Source organism: Daktulosphaira vitifoliae, unplaced genomic scaffold (assembly GCF_025091365.1).
Source record: "Daktulosphaira vitifoliae isolate Bord-2020 unplaced genomic scaffold, ASM2509136v1 Scaffold_3, whole genome shotgun sequence".
NCBI classification, from domain to species: domain Eukaryota; kingdom Metazoa; phylum Arthropoda; class Insecta; order Hemiptera; family Phylloxeridae; genus Daktulosphaira; species Daktulosphaira vitifoliae.
The window spans coordinates 16,749,227-16,769,386 of record NW_026099574.1 but is presented as its reverse complement, the minus strand read 5'-3'; the positions used below and the strand labels follow the sequence as shown (position 1 = coordinate 16,769,386).

The 20,160-nt window shown below is 34.9% G+C and overlaps 1 protein-coding gene across 2 annotated transcripts in view; it reads left to right on the top strand.

Moving 5' to 3' along the window:
* LOC126903174 (roundabout homolog 2) overlaps positions 1 to 20,160 on the top strand; it is a 120,681-nt gene that overhangs the window by 59,068 nt on the left and 41,453 nt on the right. The window contains exon 2 of one of the 2 annotated variants that reach the window (XM_050681202.1): positions 2,742 to 3,080. The exons of the other annotated variant lie outside the window; for it this stretch is intronic. Coding sequence (XP_050537159.1) covers positions 2,742 to 3,080 — 339 coding nt within the window. The remainder of the gene's footprint in view (positions 1 to 2,741; positions 3,081 to 20,160) is intronic. 2 annotated transcript variants of the gene reach the window in all.

Sequence of the window (20,160 nt, the reverse complement as noted above, 5' to 3'; positions counted from 1 at the left end):
GTAGTGCAGGGTGTTGTGTTGTTATTGTATCCCGTCTTTTATTTCTTCAATTTCGATTTTCGGAAATCCAACGGGCGTCCGGTTACGACACAGAGTTTGCCCCCCGTCGAAGTTTTATACCGATCGACATCTGTGCTAAAATCATTAAACGAGGGTGAGGTGAAATACGATCGGTCAATGATTTTGGGCGACAAATTCGGGATAAATGTTTTTACTATGGTGTCCGTCGATTTATAAATGACCCCAAAACGAGTGTGGGGATGTATGTCTGATGAACGTGGTAAATGACCGTATAATTATGAATTTATGAGCCGTTGACGAATATATTTTTATTTACGAAACGGTCTTTAAAAGTATCATCTTGTGACTTGTTTTGCGCGTTTCACAAACACAAAGTCTACGGGACAAAATTCAAAAAAAAATATAGTAAATAAATAGTCGCCGTACAGTTTACCGAATTAGCGTTGGTTTCACAAAGAATAAACGTCATGCGAGAAATATCTAAAAAATAGACCTTGTATTTGTAACAGCTAAGTGATTTTATTGTTTATTTGCGCGATCTCACAGGCAGATGATAAAAATAGGTAGAAAAAATATCTCGTAACATTGTTATCCAATTAAATGTGTTAAGAACATACAGTTTAAAAGTAGTCAACAACACTTTTTTTACACGTTGATATTGTAATGATGAGTGTTCTATTGTTAAACGTCTCGAAATGAGGTCTTTTCGGACACGTTTCTATTGCAAATGTGAGTTAAAAATAACTCAGAAAATGTATCAAGTAGTTTTGCCTGATCATAAAGTTTGTATTTAAACTGTAAATGTATAATATTATTAAATAGAAACCGTTGATTGTTTTTGTGGGACTTGAGAAAAGTTTTCAAAGTGATAAAAGTTAACAGCGAGAGCTTTGGAAATATTTGTTGAAACACTGAATTTGTGTAAAGTAATGTCGAGTGAACTCCCATTTCACAATAATTAAAAACTTATGCGATTATATAGATTTTCACGATTTTGCCAAACATAATAGCGCTGTTGAAGTGTAACTACTATTTCACGAAACAAGAAATGTTATGATCATATTTTCAAAGTTTTCAGTATCAAAAAGTCGATGTAGAAAATATACAGTTCTCATTAGAGTGTTTACATAAATAAACAAGCCGTGTTTACCTGGTATTGTTGTTGTTAATAAGCATTTGAATTCAACAATATCCGTGGCGAATCCGTCTTCAGTGTTTGGATATGTCCAAACACTGAAGATAAAGACAAGAGTTTACCCTTATCTTTACAATCGAAATTATTAATGATATTCTTCGCTGGCGTAGTTGGTCATCACAACATCTTTTATGAAAAAAAAAAAATGAAAATGTGAATACAATTTCACGTTTACTTTTTTGACATTTATAAAAACACTACTGGTTACGCTTGAGCACGTCAGAGACAATCCGCCACTTGGCGTTGGGTGAGTCTAATACACGTTATTGTGTACTACACTTTTCGATACAGTGTGTCTATTAATGCGTTGCAGTGTACAAAAGGTATCGGGGCCAAGTATTTGGCTGCGACATTAACAAGTCCGATAAAAGAAAACCACTGTTCGATCCGGTCAAATTATTTGGTTTGCTAGTTTTATCAGATAAGCGCTCGGCCTTACCACATAACGACCCTTAGTTAAAACTTTTGCACCCGTTTCTGTTGTATGTCCCCCGCATAGTTAATAGTTGAGCAATGCAGAACCGAATGTGTTCAACGTCAGACAACTCGTGTTGTGAATAGACGGCAGAGGAACTTTTGTATAATTTTCTACGACTACACTAGCAAAATCATATTGAGCCCGTTTACATTACACGAGCTTCTGGGTCGAAATAGATAAAGAAGCTTCTGTGTACGGCAAAGTGGAGTTTTAATAACCACCTTTGAAATGTATTCAACATTTAAGTTATACGATCCCGGTTCGGTGCGTGTGGCAAACGATTGTGCGACAGCTGGTACGCCTTTACGGCTGCTGGCGCATAATATTGTTATGTGCCGTTCAATCTAGTACAGTTCTCTAGACACAGGTAGAATATGATATTATATCCGCGGAATTTATTATCATGGCGTTTTGACCGAAAATGATATTGCGGATACGGTTGCCGCCGACGGGTCGTGCTGAAATTTACTTAATATCATGTGTACACTGTTGTATCGTCAAAGGTCTGTTCGCTTTAATGCATCCTATTAGTGCGATAATTACCATAAAAGTGTGTCTATCGTAATTATTATTTAGTAAAGTAGCCGATGAGGATTACCAAAAAGTCCGAATATTTCCCGTTGAAACTTGCCAACTTTGCCGACAAAAGATTTTACCGTTCCCTGTAGATTAATTAAGTATGTGAAGTTCACCCTGAGGACGGATTAAAGTAAAAAGATAGTATTTTAAAGTTCATTTAAAAGAGATCTCAAAGAAAGTTTTTATACATTCTAAAATATCAATGTAATTACATTTTTCTAACAATACTTGGAAATCATGAAATCCAAAGAATTCCTTCGCGTTGAATTGTGCTACGACTTAATATTTTTCGTGCAGTTTCGTACAATATTCATTAACTTTTATTGTTTTCATTTATGCGCCATGACAAATTCTAAACGCCTATGCTTAAAACAAGCATTACGCGATGTTCTAATTGGACGAATGTTCAATATATTGGACATTTTTTTAGTGATTAATTATTATTAACTGGCATATTATTTCGTACAGGTCAATATAGGAAGCCCAGGATTACTGAGCACCCGACGGATATTACTGTGCCCAAGAATGAACCGATCACGTTGAATTGCAAAGCCGAGGGAAGGCCAGAGCCAGTAATAGAATGGTATAAAGACGGCGAACCTTTAAAAATTCCGCCTAATGGAGCGGCTGCCAGTGCTGGTGGAGATAGTGGAACTAGATCGCAGAAAGTAATTTTATCAGACGGATCGTTGTTTTTCCTGAGAGTGGCGCACAACAAGAAGGAACAGGATAGCGGAGTTTATTGGTGCGTTGCAAAAAACGTGGCTGGTACTGAAGTCAGCCGAAACGCCACGCTACAAGTAGCAGGTAAGGATTGAGATAAAATCTCTAACTTTATTGCTTTCTAAAGTAGAGTCGCAATGTATTTTTTCTGGTTTTATCTGCGCATTTCAATTGGACTACAATCTATTTGGTTAAAAAATATGATTTATTCATTAGTCAGAAACAAAATGTTTTTTTTANGTTTTATCTGCGCATTTCAATTGGACTACAATCTATTTGGTTAAAAAATATGATTTATTCATTAGTCAGAAACAAAATGTTTTATTTTTTTATAGTTTATCGAGTTTCCGTAATAGCTGAAATCAACAAATAAACTAAATAATTTACTAAGATTTTAATCGATATCAGATATTATCGGAATTACCATATCTTTTTGATGTTATTACTTCAACAACAGAACTGTAATAACATCTTCAGGCGAGCAAAATTATTTCAAACGCTTTGAACATTTCAAAACACGGTAACAAATACAATATTTAATGACATTATCAAACATGAAAATTTCATCAAACGAACTGATTAGGTTGGGTTATATACTTTTTTCGTGTGTTAAATTTAAACGTCATCTTTCTCTCTTATAACTTCAAGTATATGCAGAATTGTGTATATTAATATACTTGTTGAAAATTACTGAACACGTCCTGTAATATATTGCATGTGTACCTCATACAACAATATACACCTTAAACTTGTAAAGTCATATGCAATTTACAATTTATATATTTTCATGCACTAGTTAGATTTAATGATATTTAAATAATTTAATGAACTTGCGTTTGAATATTGTGCTACTTTTAGTACTTTATATTTAAACTAAATTAAAACGTTTTTGTAAATCTGAGTCATTAAAACATAATTTTTATATTCTATTTTTTTTTTTATGCTGATGTGTCAACATGGTTCGTCAAATCTAACGTTTGAAGATGGTTTAATATCACCAAGCCATTAACACTCTAAAATACATTTTAAGTTTTTCTTTTAATGTCTCACGGCATTACGTCTATCTGTCGACGGTTGCCATTTTTTGCTTCATATTACTTTTATGATGTCTTTTCTTATACTCATTTCCGGATTTTTATGAACCTCGGACACAATTTTTTTCACTTGTATATTTTTACGACTTTCTACATCCCTGCGTGACAAAGAATTCTAGCAAAGTTTTACAACAAATATAATACACATTTATACGTTTAATAATGGGGACTGTAAGGTTAGAAAGAATTATATTATATAGATGCCTATACTTTATTGTCTCTCGGTGTATTTCTACCATAAAAAACAACACACTCTTCGAACAATCACTTGTTAAAAGTCGATCGTTGGATGTTTAAATATTTTATTAGGAAAACGTATATTATATTATTTGAGAATCATCTAGTGCCCAGTATAAACAATTACTGTCAATTTAGTTCTGAATTCCAATTTTAATGTGATTTTGCGATTTCATACATATCTTCTAGTTTTCTGCTTAATACATTTTTATAACGTTTAACTGTTATCTTACGACTAAATCAAGACTTTTTTGAGCGCGATCTCAATTATTAGTAAGACAATGCTTTGTTTTAACACAAATGATTAATGGAATGTTGGTCAATTCATTAGTTGTAGGCACGCCCAATGATTGGCTTTAAAAGTTCCATATTGTGTGATTTATTTCTACTATATCAAATGCGATTTTTTTTTCTTTAGGTTCATACTTAAATCAATACCATTACTCGAATCGTATTTATCTGTTTTGTTATTTTGATATGAAGTATTGTATATGTAACATAATAAGACTGATAATAGCATCCTTCTATCATTTTCCTGGCTAGTTATTTTGATTAAATATAAAACTCGCTTTTATTTTTTTTCATTTAATAAAAGACGACCTTGCACAGTTCTCTAGGGAAGTAATTTATTTATTTATACCCAAGTCTTTCCCCTACAAAAATATCTAATTAATGTCCGTAGGCACCGGTGGTCATTACACGTACAACGCTGTTTGAGGGTTAGAAACCTTTGCCAAATGGTTTTTTTCGAGCCTCCAACTAGGTGAGAGAATCCAATTCTGCTGATTAATGAGTTGGTATCATGATAATGGTTGCTAGAGACGGATTCAATTATTTCACGATTTTTCTGATCTATCCAACGGAAGAGATTTCTCCAGAGTTTTTCTTCCAATTTTGTGTGTCGAGTTTATGCTTGGGGATAACAAAACTTTACAAAATGTAAAAATTCATGATAAAATGTGTTGTTTTCTTTTCAAAGTCTATAACAATGGTTTTTTAATTTCCATGTTAAAGACTCTCATTTTTTATTGCTCTATTAGTAATACAAAATGATAAAAGTATTTTTTTAAAGGTAATAATAAGATTTTATCATTAATCATTAAGTTTGTGGATTTCAAATACAAAAATGTGAATAAACAAATAAGACAGAAACAGGTGTCGTATTACAAACTACTGCATTATGATACTGATCACCCCTTTGGAAGACTATAAGGGGGAAAGCACAGAAGCAATCCATAATATTATATTAATTTATGACGGATCAATTGAAGTTGCTTTTGTATTAAGTACAGGTTCTGACTCTTTAGAATATTAATAGAGAATGGTCACAGTTATTTGCATTGAATTTTTTCTAATTATTTTATTTGTATTGTCAGTAGAATTCGTTAATATTAAATAGAGAAATAATTTCAAGCTCTATTCGTATCTTTCTGCTATACTTACAGGCTGTGTAGTTTTAAATAACGCGTTTATGCTGAAGTCAATAAGAACCAGAATAATGAATAAATATAAATTGTCTGACGGTTCTTACTTCTTGTGAAGTGGATATCACTTTTGAAAGAGAAATCTGCAATAGAATGTAACCCTACTGCACTGCTAGGGATGCAGTACAAAAAGTACCTGCACCATGGACGAATGAGTGGAGGGGAAACAAGTTTTTACGGTCGCCTTGGTAACGTCGTCTCCCTCTTTTTGTTATAACCACCATCACCGTCGCTTCGTTGTTATGTCCGTGGCTTCACGGCCTCTGCCACCTTGCGTGCGAACATTAATTGAACTTGCGAACCCTACGTCAGAGCCGGTCTTTTGTATACGTTTTGACGTTTTCACGCCAATAGGTTTTTAGTAGAAACTTAACCGTGTCCTTAGTTTAAGTTGCACTGACAAAAACTTTTATCAAGACAACGTGCAACGGACAATAATAAATTAACACTATTACCTCAGTCGTGTGTTTTACAATTTATTGAAAAGTGTTTTTACTAATGTAAAAGCCCAACAAAACTCGTATAATATGTATAATAGTATACGATGTACCAACAAGTTACACCTACTTGAACATTTTAGAATCTGGCCGACATAAAAAAAATCCGCGAACGACGACCTTAGTATGGCTCATACGTTACAATGTTAATTATGTCACCGTTAAATGTACACAGTATACGGAGATATGAGTAAAACAACTGAACAATTCGTGTTCTGGCTCGTGGACATTTTTCAATGAAAAGTTTAGTTTTTTCATCCGACACCTACAAAGTCAGCAGTAATGATATATGTGCATGGTGATCTGTTTGTGTACCACCTACGCGACGACGACGAAGACGTCAAACAAGTGGTTATGTATATGACAAAATAAACTCTCGTCGTTGACGTTGCCTTCCATTGATTCTGTCATCGTATACCTTTTCTTCGTCGATAATTTTGTATTTTGTAAAACTCGTTACTGAAAAGTCGTCGCTTTTTTATGTTACACTGCATTTCAATAATATATTGATACGATTGTAGCTGCAGCGAGGCCATTGTTTAGTATGCAAGTTTTTGTATTCATTATCGGACCGGACCCCATGCTAAGGTTGTGAGAAACAGGGACGTATACGTGGGACGGCGGCTACTTATTTTGAGTAATTGCATTTATACGCACGGCGACCGGCGTTCAATTATTGTCGACTGCAGCCGATAAATCATCGCCGTACCAATTCATTAGAACAGTAATATTTCAAATACTTGTGCCGTGGCGCATTCCGACTTACAACTCGTGTACACGCTCAGCGTACACGGTCTTACGCTAAAAGGCGTGCCTCGCTTTTCTTTTATTGTAAGTATTTACATATGGAAGTGTAGGCGAAGTGTGTCGTCTTTAGGAGCAGGCGTCCCGGTCACAGTCAGTGACGTGTTGAGCCGGAGTGTTATGTCGGAATTGAATACCGTTTTTCTTAAGGTGCTCACCGATATTGCTGCTCGCCAACGCTATGCATGCTGCAGCTGTTGAGTACAATGTATCGGATAGAACAGCTGGTCTGCGCGTAATCTCGGGCACGTGACCCGTAAAAACACAATTCTGCCGATGTCACTGAAACGGGCAGTTTGCTGTCAGTATTTGCGACCTTGTCGTATTCATCTTCCTATTCTTCCGCACCGCCAATCCGCATCCGACAACGTCATTGCTAAATTGAAAAAAGTCTTTAACAAGTTATTATATCTCACTGGGTCGCAATGTATTCCTGTTAAACGTACCGTAAATACAACAACGGGGAGAATCAATTCTCGCAGGACCTGCTGAATAAAAACACCGACGAGGGGGGGGGGTGATTTCGTCTTTACGGTACACTAGCACGTCGTCCTTTGATTCTTGCGACTGGCCTCCCCTTGACACACGAGCATAGTGAATGCGCTTTATAAAATTCCGTACTATCATTTTAGGTCCGCACTCACTCGTGGGCGCACTAAATGTTGAATTCGTTCTAACGACCTTTGACTGGCTCAGGTATTCAAAATTATTCCTTCTCTTTTATCCGTCATGCTTCATTACTGAACCGATTGTCGACCTTTTCGAGGGTAGTTAGTCGATTCCAATAACAGATCTAATTGGCATCGTTGTAGTTGTACGCGGAATCAGATAAGTCTTCGGTGACAATGGTTCATTAATTGTGACCCATGGGAATGATGACTATACACTCGCGCGATAGTTTCCAAAACGATTTGCGCATAACTCATTTCTGTATACTGAAATTATAGTATCAAAAAATGTTATGTTAGATCGCTTGTGTGCTGAAGATTTTTTCCTATCGACTCGAAAAAATTGTAACAGTATCCATTTCCTAGACTCAATATTTACCCTCGATCGTTTTTTAGGGTTGGTTTTTTGGAAATAGCTCGAGTTGATTTTGGCTACCACTGAGCCTTTAGTGCAAACTCCAATCGCTATTGTCCCCCCTCAGAATAGCCGTTCATCAATTCGGTCACGTGCCCGTTATCTTTACTTTGATAGCTCGCGATTTTAGATAGGGGTGGAGTGTAGTGATTGATGCGTGTATGTGAGTTTGTCGGCTTATTAGATTGCAAATAATTGGACCCGGTTGTTGGTCGTACATTTAATGGCGCGACAAGGTTAATATTAGTGACGGCAGGGAAAATAGTTGTGCTGTGTGCGTCGAGTTGATAATTCGTAAGTTTTACACACCAGAGTGTTCATCGCAATACGTGGTCATCCGGTAAAATGCCCAAACGATTCTCAGTTCGTGGGTACCGGAATTTCCGAAAATCCCTCCTGAGGGACACAATCGATGACCGGAGTTGAGATATTTGTGTGTATAATATCGTAAATGATCCCGAAGTTAGTTTCTATTTAGGCGCACTAAATGTTTGCATAGTTTATCATAAATATGCGTTGTAACGATAAGAGATAGCGCAAAACTTAAACCGCACGAATATCGAATAGTTATCGTATATTAAGGGGAAACATACGCATAATTGTAAACTCTATGCTGATGTTGAACTTTCTTCGGCTTTCAACAGACCGTCCGTGTAATAGCTGTTTATTAATAAAGATATGACTTAGAAGACAATGACGTTTTGTTATAATATCATAATAATTTGAAAGCGACTTGCAATTATTTGTACACGGTTATATACTTTCACGTGTATGCGACTAATCGCTACAAGTAATATTCCGTTATTAAATAACAACGTTTTGTATTACATATTACTGAATTTTAGTAATACTAATTGGTTTTTACTTGTTGTAGAAAAAATATATTTGGTATATATAATAATGTAACTTAATTTTTCAAACGTTTCGAATCGTGTACATACCAAGTTGCTTTTTGGTCCGTTTCAATGAATCGTCAGTTGGTCTCAGTATTTATTTTCGAGATTATTAATATGTTTGCTCGTAACGTTATTTACTCCTCTAAATCGAAGCGCAAGTCTAATTTCACTGGCATAGTTTTGTAAATTACCTGTCGTTAATATCGGATGTACTTGCACATGACAAATGGGTTTGTTGGTCTGACGGATAACGTCGAATTAGTTTTACCCGTCCAATTATTATATCTATACATGTCATCGAGAATTCTCCAACACGAGTGTTTTAATGTAGATTATTGAAATCTTGGTGCGGTTATCAATAGACAGTGCTGTGGAGTTGTAACGAGCATACGCTTTTAGGTTTAAAATTCGATATTGCCATGCAAGTTTATCTAGTCGAGTACTCGTCCAAGTAAACACACTCAATAGACTATCATTGTCGGTGCTTCGGTCGTTATCTTCGGCGCTGGCGGAAAAACTTTTTTTATATTTTTACACACATCGTAGACTTTTGTTGCGTGTCCGAGATGTGGAGACGGTTCGTGAAAAATAGTCACCACACGTCCGGCTGCGTGAGAAATGACCGTTTAAACCGACAGTGAAAATTCTCTCTCTGGTGGCGCCCATACGATCTCCTCACGCCCTCCTGACAAACGGACTGTCGTGTACGGCCGATTAATCTGCCGGTAACCGCATTCGTATGCAGGTATATACCTGTGTACGTGGTAAAAACCGGGCGCGTTAACTGATACGCACGTGGAATGATTGCTATTGTCACCGCTGTTGTCGGCCATCTCGGGCTTAATTATTGCTTACCGTATAGATGTGTCGGTAAGCAGTGGCAACCCTACAGCGCACTCGTGATGTAATAATTATACACATATTGTACCACCTTTGGGCTAAAACCAACAAAACAGTTTCCCCTTTGTGTGTACGGTCGTAGTATTATATTACAATACATTTTGTTTACTCCGAGTGCCGTCTGAGTTGGACGCAATGTGCAAACGTTAAACACAATGAACTGCTGCTGTTTCACGGCTACTTGGAGTGACCGATCACCGATTTTCAGATATATATAAACCGAACCGTCTAAAGATTCGTATCGGTTTCGAGGTGGACTCGCGTGGGAGGGCGACACCAGTAGGTCCNGATTCGTATCGGTTTCGAGGTGGACTCGCGTGGGAGGGCGACACCAGTAAGAGAAACACACACGATAAATTCGGCAGCGATCCGTGTGATATAACGTGTTTTTTATTACGTGACTACCAACACATTTCGCCAGTTTTTATACATCGATGCCGCTGCCATGTACGTATTGAGCTCTATCATAATTTTTTTTATCAAGTTTACACTTTATTAGTTGTGAGCAAGTGACTATCCCGAGCCAGTTTAATATTCGCCACGACGTTTTTGCAATTTATGTCGCCTTTCGTTTTGCCCCTAATAGTAGAACATTTGAATTTTACTGTCTGGTTTTGTTTTTCTCTCGAAACGTCTGGCTGATAGAAAACGTTATATTTAAATTATTATTTGAATTCGTCTTATTAAAATTATTTTGGCTCAATATAAAAATAGCATTATTGTTTCATACAATGAAATGAAAATTTATTAACTAGTTGTGTTGTACTAACACTTACTCGTTTTATGATTTATTCTGTACGTCGTCCAACCGACGTGAATGTTAATAAACGGCAATTTCACAGCCGAGAAGAAATTGTCAAATATTTAAGACAACAATAAAATCTTTATTAATAACGAAGCCGCGTTTGGTAAACGGCGAAATGAGCCAAAAAAATAATAACCATCGAGGAAACGAAATAAAAACCAAGTATCAGATTTCAGGGGATGTGAATTACTATGAATGTGTTGTAGAACACACAATATTTCATCTGAAAAGTCGTTATGATAACTAATTTTGATTGTAATTTATTATAACATAACACGAATTCTCTAGCTCGTACCATTGTAAGTAATGAACTTGGTTGTTCTCACTTCTTTCGTGACTTATTGTGCAATAAATTTTGGGCTGACCGAATAAGGTCAAGATGCCGCCGACCAGTTTTCTTTGGTATACCGTCGCGAGAAAACTACGCGCGTGCACTTATTTCCGCGTTTGGAAAATCTATTTTGATGAAAGGGCTTTCACTGAAAACACACGTCTGTAAACGACTGTAGGCTGGAAATGCGATTTTCATGTGTGATTTTTGCACGGCCCGGATGTCGACAGTAGAAAAATGCGTTTCCTGCTTTCTTTGAGTGATTTTTCTACTAGCCAGAGTCGAGTTGAGTTTTATTATTCTTTATATATTCTGTGAGCTAAGGTTTTTTCTCTCTCTGTAAAATATCTATCTCGTATTATTTGGACGTATGATAATAACGCGTTTTGTGTTTGAATTGCACTGGTCCGGGGCCGCCCACGTCCACCCGCAGTCGGTGAGCGGGTTATTTATTTTATTATTTTTCAGTTATTTTTTCGTGTGGTCGCCCGAACAAACACGTAATAAATTATGGTGTTATTATTATTAAACATATATTGTGTTCTTGGCCAGAGTTTTCTGTAGCACCTCTGTGCTTATTAGGTGTATATTAAGCCATGTTTAGCGTACGAACACTAATCGACGGTGAAAACATGACGCGCTGGCAAGAAAAATTACTGAAAATCATATTAACTTCATGAATGTTATGTACGATGCTTATTCCGAAAGACTCGAGAGGCGATTTATTATTAGGCTATTATTGGTTTTCTTCTATTAGGGTGTATTTAACGTATTTAAAGTGCCTTCGCCCTAATCGAAATGCTGTTGTATGCGAGACATTTGTACGGCGAAGCCTGTAACAAATTGCAGCGATACGGCTAAAGTTCAGTTTTAATCTCACCCTTTTGATCTGAGGTCGGAATAATTTCTGTTTGTACAGTAAAGAGCGCAGTCGAGATTTTCAAGAGAGATGCCGTTTTATAATATTGTTATCGCGGTCGTGTCAAAAGTATAACGGCGCCGATTTTATTCGTTAACTGGGAGGCAAATATAATTTTTCAAAGCACATTAAATTAAACGAAAGTGGCGTGGAGAGGCGGCGAACGGGACTTGTATAACGATCCTAAGGCCCTGTGTATATTTGCGGTGAAGATTTTTCCAACGAAGAAGACCTCGTTACACTGACAAGTTGATTTATCTAGAAAGTTGTAGCCTATGTACACGAGTTTTGAATTTAAAACTTTTCGGTTCATTTAGAAGTCGTTTGCTTTTAATTCGTTTTTTTTTTTTCAAAAACTTTACCGTTAATTATTCATTTGGTTTTATGCGACTTCCACTTTCTCGCGCTTGGCGTTTTTCAACTGAACTGTTCTGAAACTCCTATAGGTGTACTAATAAGGCCAACAGGTTTTTAATTTCCTGTCTTTATCATGAAAACACGAATAAGAAATAAAATGCCAATTAAAACCTGCAGTGATGCAATTACTATCTAGCGAACACTGTAGTATTGTTTTCATACCGAATTCGAGAACGAGCTGTTCATTTTAAGTGGGTTCAAATTAAACAAACCGAAACCGTCTACTTCCATTATTTATGCATTTGCATTGACTTTGAATAAACAAAAAGCTCAAGTGGTTCATCGTGGTACCCTGTAGTGGTCAAGTATCATTGTAGGGCCATTTATTTTAAAACTGTTACCGACAGAACTTTAATACTTCAACAATAATTCAATAAAATAAGCGAACGTAAATGTTCAATGTACAATGGCCATAGATTATGAAATAAATAAGGAGCTAAAAAAAAAAAAAAAAAAAAATTCAGATATTTATTGATTTTCTATCATTATTATTTTTACGGCCGTCTATTATTCGCATTATAAATTCGATAATTTATTAAACTAGGCGATTTTACAATATTAATACGTCGTCCATTATTTTTATAGTTAAACTCACTTAAAATATTTAGACTAATAAATAACTTAGTTTACATTTATATCATTCTACTAAGTAAGTTGAGCTGAAAATCACTTAAAAAATATTTACTACAAGATTTATGGATTATTTCAATTTTAATAAAACTTTTACTCCGCTTACTGTCTTTATGGCACTTTTCGGTGAAAAATAAACTTATTATGCAGTTTTTATTTGTTGCGTTTAGTTAAGAATGTGAATTAACTGTGCGAAGTAAATTGGCTGTAAGTGTCATATTCACCTGCAACTCGCATACGAATTATTAACGGTCGTTAAACAGAGAAAGGCATTTTAGTGTGCACATGCAACACTGTTAAAATATTAATAAAACCAACCGGCGATAAGACTTTTGGCTCGTGAACTGTTTTTTTTTTGCCGAACTTTATGTTGCTTACCTGCTGCGTACACAATCGAGCCGTAGAGATATGAAAAATGTTTTCATTACAATATAGTACTTAGGGGTAATATTCTGAGCTCGCGTAAGCCGGCGGCTCCCTCGGGTTACTGGATTTTAGCTGAACCAAGCGAAAAAACGTCTTGTTCTTCCTTTGGGTATATTTTTTCCCCTTAGATGTAATCTGTAGTTCAACAAAACTTTCGACCAGAAACTTTCTAACTCCTTCTTTCAAATATTTACCCTATTTTTTCCTCTACTCAGTAATGGTATTCATTCATTGGAATGCAGCTGTTTCCTTAGCAAATGTCTAAAGCGTGACAGCAATGTCAGATGCGCATCTTCGTCAGCGGCCAGCCGACCGTCACATTAATTTAGCTATAACTCTATAAAATTAAGAAAATTAGTCGTAGTAATGGCGATTAAAAAAAAGTAGTTGTTGATAATTGTTAAATAGCGTTTAGATACATAACATTCTACCATGTAGACATTGTCTTTTATTAGATCACTCGAAACAAAACCTACATTTAACGAGTGTCGCTTCTGGAGCGCATACCGATAGATGAGCTAGACTCTCCCTCTCCATTGTGATTAATGAACCCGACCTGAAACAGTCGGAAAAGTGTCAGAAATTTCTAAATACTCTCTTCTTGTTTTCGAATATGCACGTATAATAAATGACGCCTTCTCCTTTCATGCAGTTCCCAAAGGGTCGATTCTCAGGCTTCATACGCACAAAAAATTATTTACGTGATAGGCCAAAATATCATTTGTCATGCGACTTACACGATTCGTTGACGCTTCGAGCATCATTCTATGCATAATTATTTTTCCTGCGATAATATTTAATATTATAATGGCAATGAAAGCTGCCGTGCTTAATGTTTGTTGTTAACTTTTTATCTGATTCGTTTATAATTTAATAAGTCCCAGTCATATCTTACAAACTCTACTAAAATTACTCGGATTTTAATCAAATATACATTTAATTCCTCGAGAAAACCAATCATATTTGGCAATGGTTTCTATACAGCTTTATGGTTATACTGTCTTAGTTAATTTTACTTATAATAAAGGCGAGCAGTAAAAAATAAAATATGTTTGTTTAATGACTAGCTATTAGTATAACAGAACTTCGTTAGTGCATAGATTTACGTTTAGATATTGGCGTGGCGTATATTTAATTAAACTATAAGCGTGTTCAAGTTAGTCATAAATTATAAATACTCTGATCTTACGTAGTTTATATTCTAATCTGTTTGCCTGAAGATACATACAGAGAACTTAATTATGTTTTCAATCGTACTATGTTTAACGGTCTTCATCGCGCGTTCAAAGGAACTTATTAGTATATATCTAGTGATTTTAAAATAAGGTTGATTTCAGATCAAATGAGTATTCTTGCTTATTGCTTTTGTCATACTGATCAAACAATATTGAAGAGAGAAAGTGTACGAGAAGATCATCTATAGTGATATTAAAATCGCTTCAATTGTAAAATGAACATTATTTCATACATTGATGAATGCTTTTCAGAAGTTCATTACTGGAAACACGATTTCTTTATTATTCGAATTTGTACAAAGTTTTCGATAATTTATCTAGTGGATGGGATTATCCATTTTGTTTCATGAAAATATTATGAGCTTAAATATTAATGTAATCATCTTTTTACGTTATAAAATATTGAACAATTATTTTAATATCCCTTCATCAACAACTCGTAAATTACTCTGTTCTTCGAAAGAGTGAGAGGGTTAAAGGAAAATAAACAGAGAACACTGACATAGAAATGGCTATTGTTTTCGGTGCGTTCATGTAAATCCTCTTTACCCGTGATCCGCTGTACCTTGAGCAGTATGTGTGATTCCATAGTTCCGAGGGAGAAAATAATTTAAATTCCCTATGTACTTCTTCATTGAATTCGACAAAATTATACCGTAAGCCTTTGTTTGTAGTGCATAATAGATATTGGAGGGGTGAGTAATCCATCAAAGCCGGAATTTCATACTGAAGTATATGGCCAGAGTGTTCGACCAGAAGAACAAAAAAAACGAGTAGATGGTATATGTATGTGTTTCTAACGGAGTGAAATGTTTTAATAAAACCACAGGTCTCTAGGGATCCAATTATGATATTATGAAGGGAAATGCGATTCGGTCGATATTTTTTCAGCTAAACGTAATTCGAAATCATAAACGAAATTCTTAAATCGCATTATTGACTTTTCTAAAATAAAACAACAGTTTTACGATTTCTTGATAATGAAAAAATCGATATTAATTTAATGATGTACATTCTCATTAAAGAAAACTTCAAATTACCAACTAGGCGTGATAAAGTATTTGATTTCATCATCGATTTAAAAGTAAAAGCATTTGGATGGAGTGAGTTTCTTTGCTGAAGTATATATATAAAAAAAAAATTAGGAACAATTACAAATAGTATTCTTTTGGTCGCTATCCGTTAGTGTTCAAATAATCATCAACATTATTTAACCGACTCTCAGGTAGTTTTCGAAAACTTATTCATTTTGAGACATTGAGTGCACTGACTGATAATAACGACATTTATCGTATTTCAAATAGTTACCGATGTATCTATGATAATTCAAGACTTGAAGATCTTGAAGATGTGAAGTGTTTTGTTATATTAGATCGTTGAAGGTTTTTATTGTAAATATAAAATTATTAGAAATTTTAGTATTTATGATAGCACTGTTAACACTGTTGAGTTTTGAATTCCCAACACGTAGAAGATGTATGTGCAAAGAAACCTATACTTTGTTTTTCTTCTCTTATCTTGCAAAACACGCTTCTTTTTACGGATATTATCCCTTTGTCGATATTTACAATTATTGTTATTTACAAGCTTCTTTTCGCCCACCACTTGGATATGCCTCGAGGATAAACAACTGACCGACAATAAGTCATATCCGTCGGTCGTTGTTTGCGCTTAATTAACCAGTCTGGTAATAATAAATTTCAGATGTTTATATCTACAAATGTATAATAAAGGACGAAGCAATAAAAATAACGATTATTCAAATTTAGTGCTTATAATAATCCGACAATATATTATCGGGCCCACCGATAGGAGATGCTGAAATTTTGGTTCATGCAACCGGCGGTCCGCATTCAATCCAATAAACCGTTCAATTCCTTTTAGGTATATTTTTTTTATTGCATGTTCTCAGAATTAATAATCACGTATACGATTGCATCATACTTTTTGTGTATAGTCAAGGAACGCGCTACTACCATATGTTATAACGTGTCAATGATAATATTTATGTTATCGCACTCGTTAATAAGTGTAATTTTTCTTATATATTAATATTTTGTTACCAATTCTTTAGCGAATTGATGCTGAAAAAACCATAGAAACTCGATAGAATGTAATAACCGGCGGGGGTACCATAAGTGATGTACTACTTTGATGTGATTCCAGTTACACACACACACAATTTAATATTACATATTTGGGTTGGACTGGCGTGAATAACAGAAGTGGTGTAACTCTCTATGGCTATAATAATATTTTACAGAAGCGCATTAATTAACTTTCTACATTATAACATTTTGTAAGGTTTTCTTATGAACGATCATTGACAGTTAATAAATCAATAGAAATTAATTTTTTAACATGTTTAAGATATTTCGAGAATTGGCTTTCTTTGTAAAATACATTCAATTTCGTCGAAATGCTTTATTGGTGTGTGTAACTTATATCCGTATCATTTAAAGATCGGTCACTTAAAAAAAGACACATTAACAATTGATCACGTCAAATTACACTGTGCGTTTAAACATTAATATTTTTCATTTAATTTTGTCGGTACCCTCATCCGTCAGCCTTCGCTTTATGAGTATGCTATTTTTTTTCCGAGTATAGATAACTATATCGTATTTGCGTGTCGTCGATGAATTTAATAATAAAAAAAAAATATTATATTATTTGATTAAATGTACCAATGACGGGCATTTTAACTAGATCGTACCGTTATCATTTGCAAGTATATTACATAAATTTAATATATTTTTCCACAAAATAAACTGTTGAGCTGACTACGGTTTCATATTAAAACGACCTGAGGGTGGCCAAAAAAATATAAATTATCGTCATTCATCATCGGATTTTATCATTTTACTGTCTGCGATAGCCATGTTTATGAATCAGCTGCACTAACAGTATCATAACCATCTCCCTTTGTCTCGTAAGTGTTGGTCTGTAGCCATTTAACTAAATTAGCAGTGGCGTTCTACACTATGCTTGTATTAAGCATAACTTATCGTTCCACAGACTGAGTAAACTTACTTTCCCGCGTCCATTAACGATACTCTATTACTATAATTACCAAACCAATAAAGTAGCAAGATAAAAGTACCGGCCTTGCATTAGAATAGCATAAATTCAATTATTTGTTCGGTGTAGGTGCACATCAAAATCAACATGTGATTTTTCTCCTTCGTCCAAACTACTATTGTAATCCTGCCAAATGTACAATGTCATACGTGTGTGTTTGTCATATTTCGTGACTTCGTAGTGTTCCACGAAACAAGCTATTGTAACACTATTATTCGTTCGTTAAATTAAGTCACTCGGATTAACTAGTTGAAATGTTTATTAGCTTCTTTATGTCCGCTTCACGCTTTTAAACGATAATTATGTTCACGCCCACGTACATCTCTTTGCCCAAGAAAAATGTTAACTCTACAAAAAAATACACGTATCGTTAATATATCTACCATCACATTTTTTTGTTTGTTTTATTCTTCATGCTATTTTAAACTAAAAAAAAAAAATGCTTATACGAGTGTCTCTTTCACTAAGTAAAACAATTATTGTTAATTTCTAATATTTTGAGGAAATATAATAATCGACTTTCGCATGCTCGCAACGGCGTGTAAGACAATCTCATATAAATATCGCCCAACCAAAATTAGTGGTCGGGTTGGGTTTCGTTTGAATCGCGTTCTTTATTTACTCGCTTTATACCTCAATATTGTTTGCTTTTTAAGTCATTTCGGGTTGACCTCTTAACATGTGACGCCGTTTACTGTGCTAAAGATTAACGCAATGATGCGCTAAACGTTTTGAAAATAAATTATCATTTTAGCATAGTTGTAAGTTAAATCGCTGCGATTGCTCGCCATTTCCAAGAAATTTACACTTGTGCTGTCGTTTATTTCCACGACAATACGTCCACGAGTCTATACGCGATTACTTCGCATTGAAATCCAAACAACTCGTTTACTTGTGTGTTAATACACAATACAGCTGTTATGGGGTGAATAGAAGGCAAAATGTTGTACATCCATGTGAAATTAACGATATTGTAGGACGCTGAATCTTCCAGGTTATTACACACTTGGCTCTCACATTCTATCGCTATACGACTATCATAAGATATTATAATTTTGGTATTCGAGTTATATTAGTTTTATTTGTTACTATGGCGTAACGGTCTATTCACAAATATTTGATAGGTTTTTTTTCTACTCCACTGGAATTTTTCATTCGTTGAGCTTATTTTATTCATTCTCTTGCTACGCTCCTCATTAATTCGAAATTAAAAAAAAAAAAAAACTTTAAAACCTTTTTTTTTCTCACCTTAGCTTTTTCCTTGTGTAATAATTTTCAGCAAGAATTATTTTTTATTTAGCGTTATCCGTGTTGTCATTTTAGTTTCTCTGAAAATGTAACACAAAAATTCCCTTTTACCACCATCAAAGCACGTGCTTGTCGATTCATTTCTAAAATAACAACAATATTAACAATACTGAAGGAAAGTACTAACTATTATGTATTCAGGTGAGGCTATTCTCAAAATGGTATATATATATGTTTTGTAATTCACTCGCTAAACTTTCATTTACTTTTTCTTCCGTTCTATCAACGCGCTAGAAATTTTTGGGATAAGATTTAAAATTAAATTACTACGTTAAAATTCTATGAAAGATTCAAGGAAAAGACATGGAAATTAGCCGTCTTTTGTTGTCATGTTTTTATAATATGCATAATATAGTTACGGTCATGTTTTTTTTTAATGTTGAATTTTGTATCATAAAAGAGAAATACAAATTAAATTACAGCATGTTCGTTATTTATTTTCACGTTAAATTATACATTATTATATTGAGTGATATCGTTATAGTAAGTCGTTGTTTTTGTTGCTCATTTCCCGAATTGGTTGTTGAACGCCCAAAACCGCATTTGCCCGAGGGAAAGATACCCTATGCGCAGCCAGCAGCCTCCTACTCGCCTTCCTCTTAACAGTGTCTCTGGGGAATTGCCAATGAACAAAGTAATGCGTTTTGGTGGTGTTAGATGTATCACTTTGCGCTATAGAGGACGCAGAGGTCATAATGATTGCGTTAAATTAAAAAAAGCCAATACCGGTTTATGTGTTATTTTTGGGAGCAAAAAACGCATTTGAAAACAAAAGAACGATCGTTAAATCTGGAATCGTCGTTTCATTCAAATTAACATTATGCTAATCGCTCTTGGGGTTTGTGGATTAATCGAGTTGTGTGCATTTTTGGTACTTCTCCGCCATTTTTTTAACGAGTGCATTGATCGTGTTTAAGCAAAAACACATTTTTGCCACTCTTGTCATTGCAAAATAGTTGGACACGTGTAAATTGAGTTTCAAAACTACTCGAAACTCTTATGGCGTGCTGTCATCCC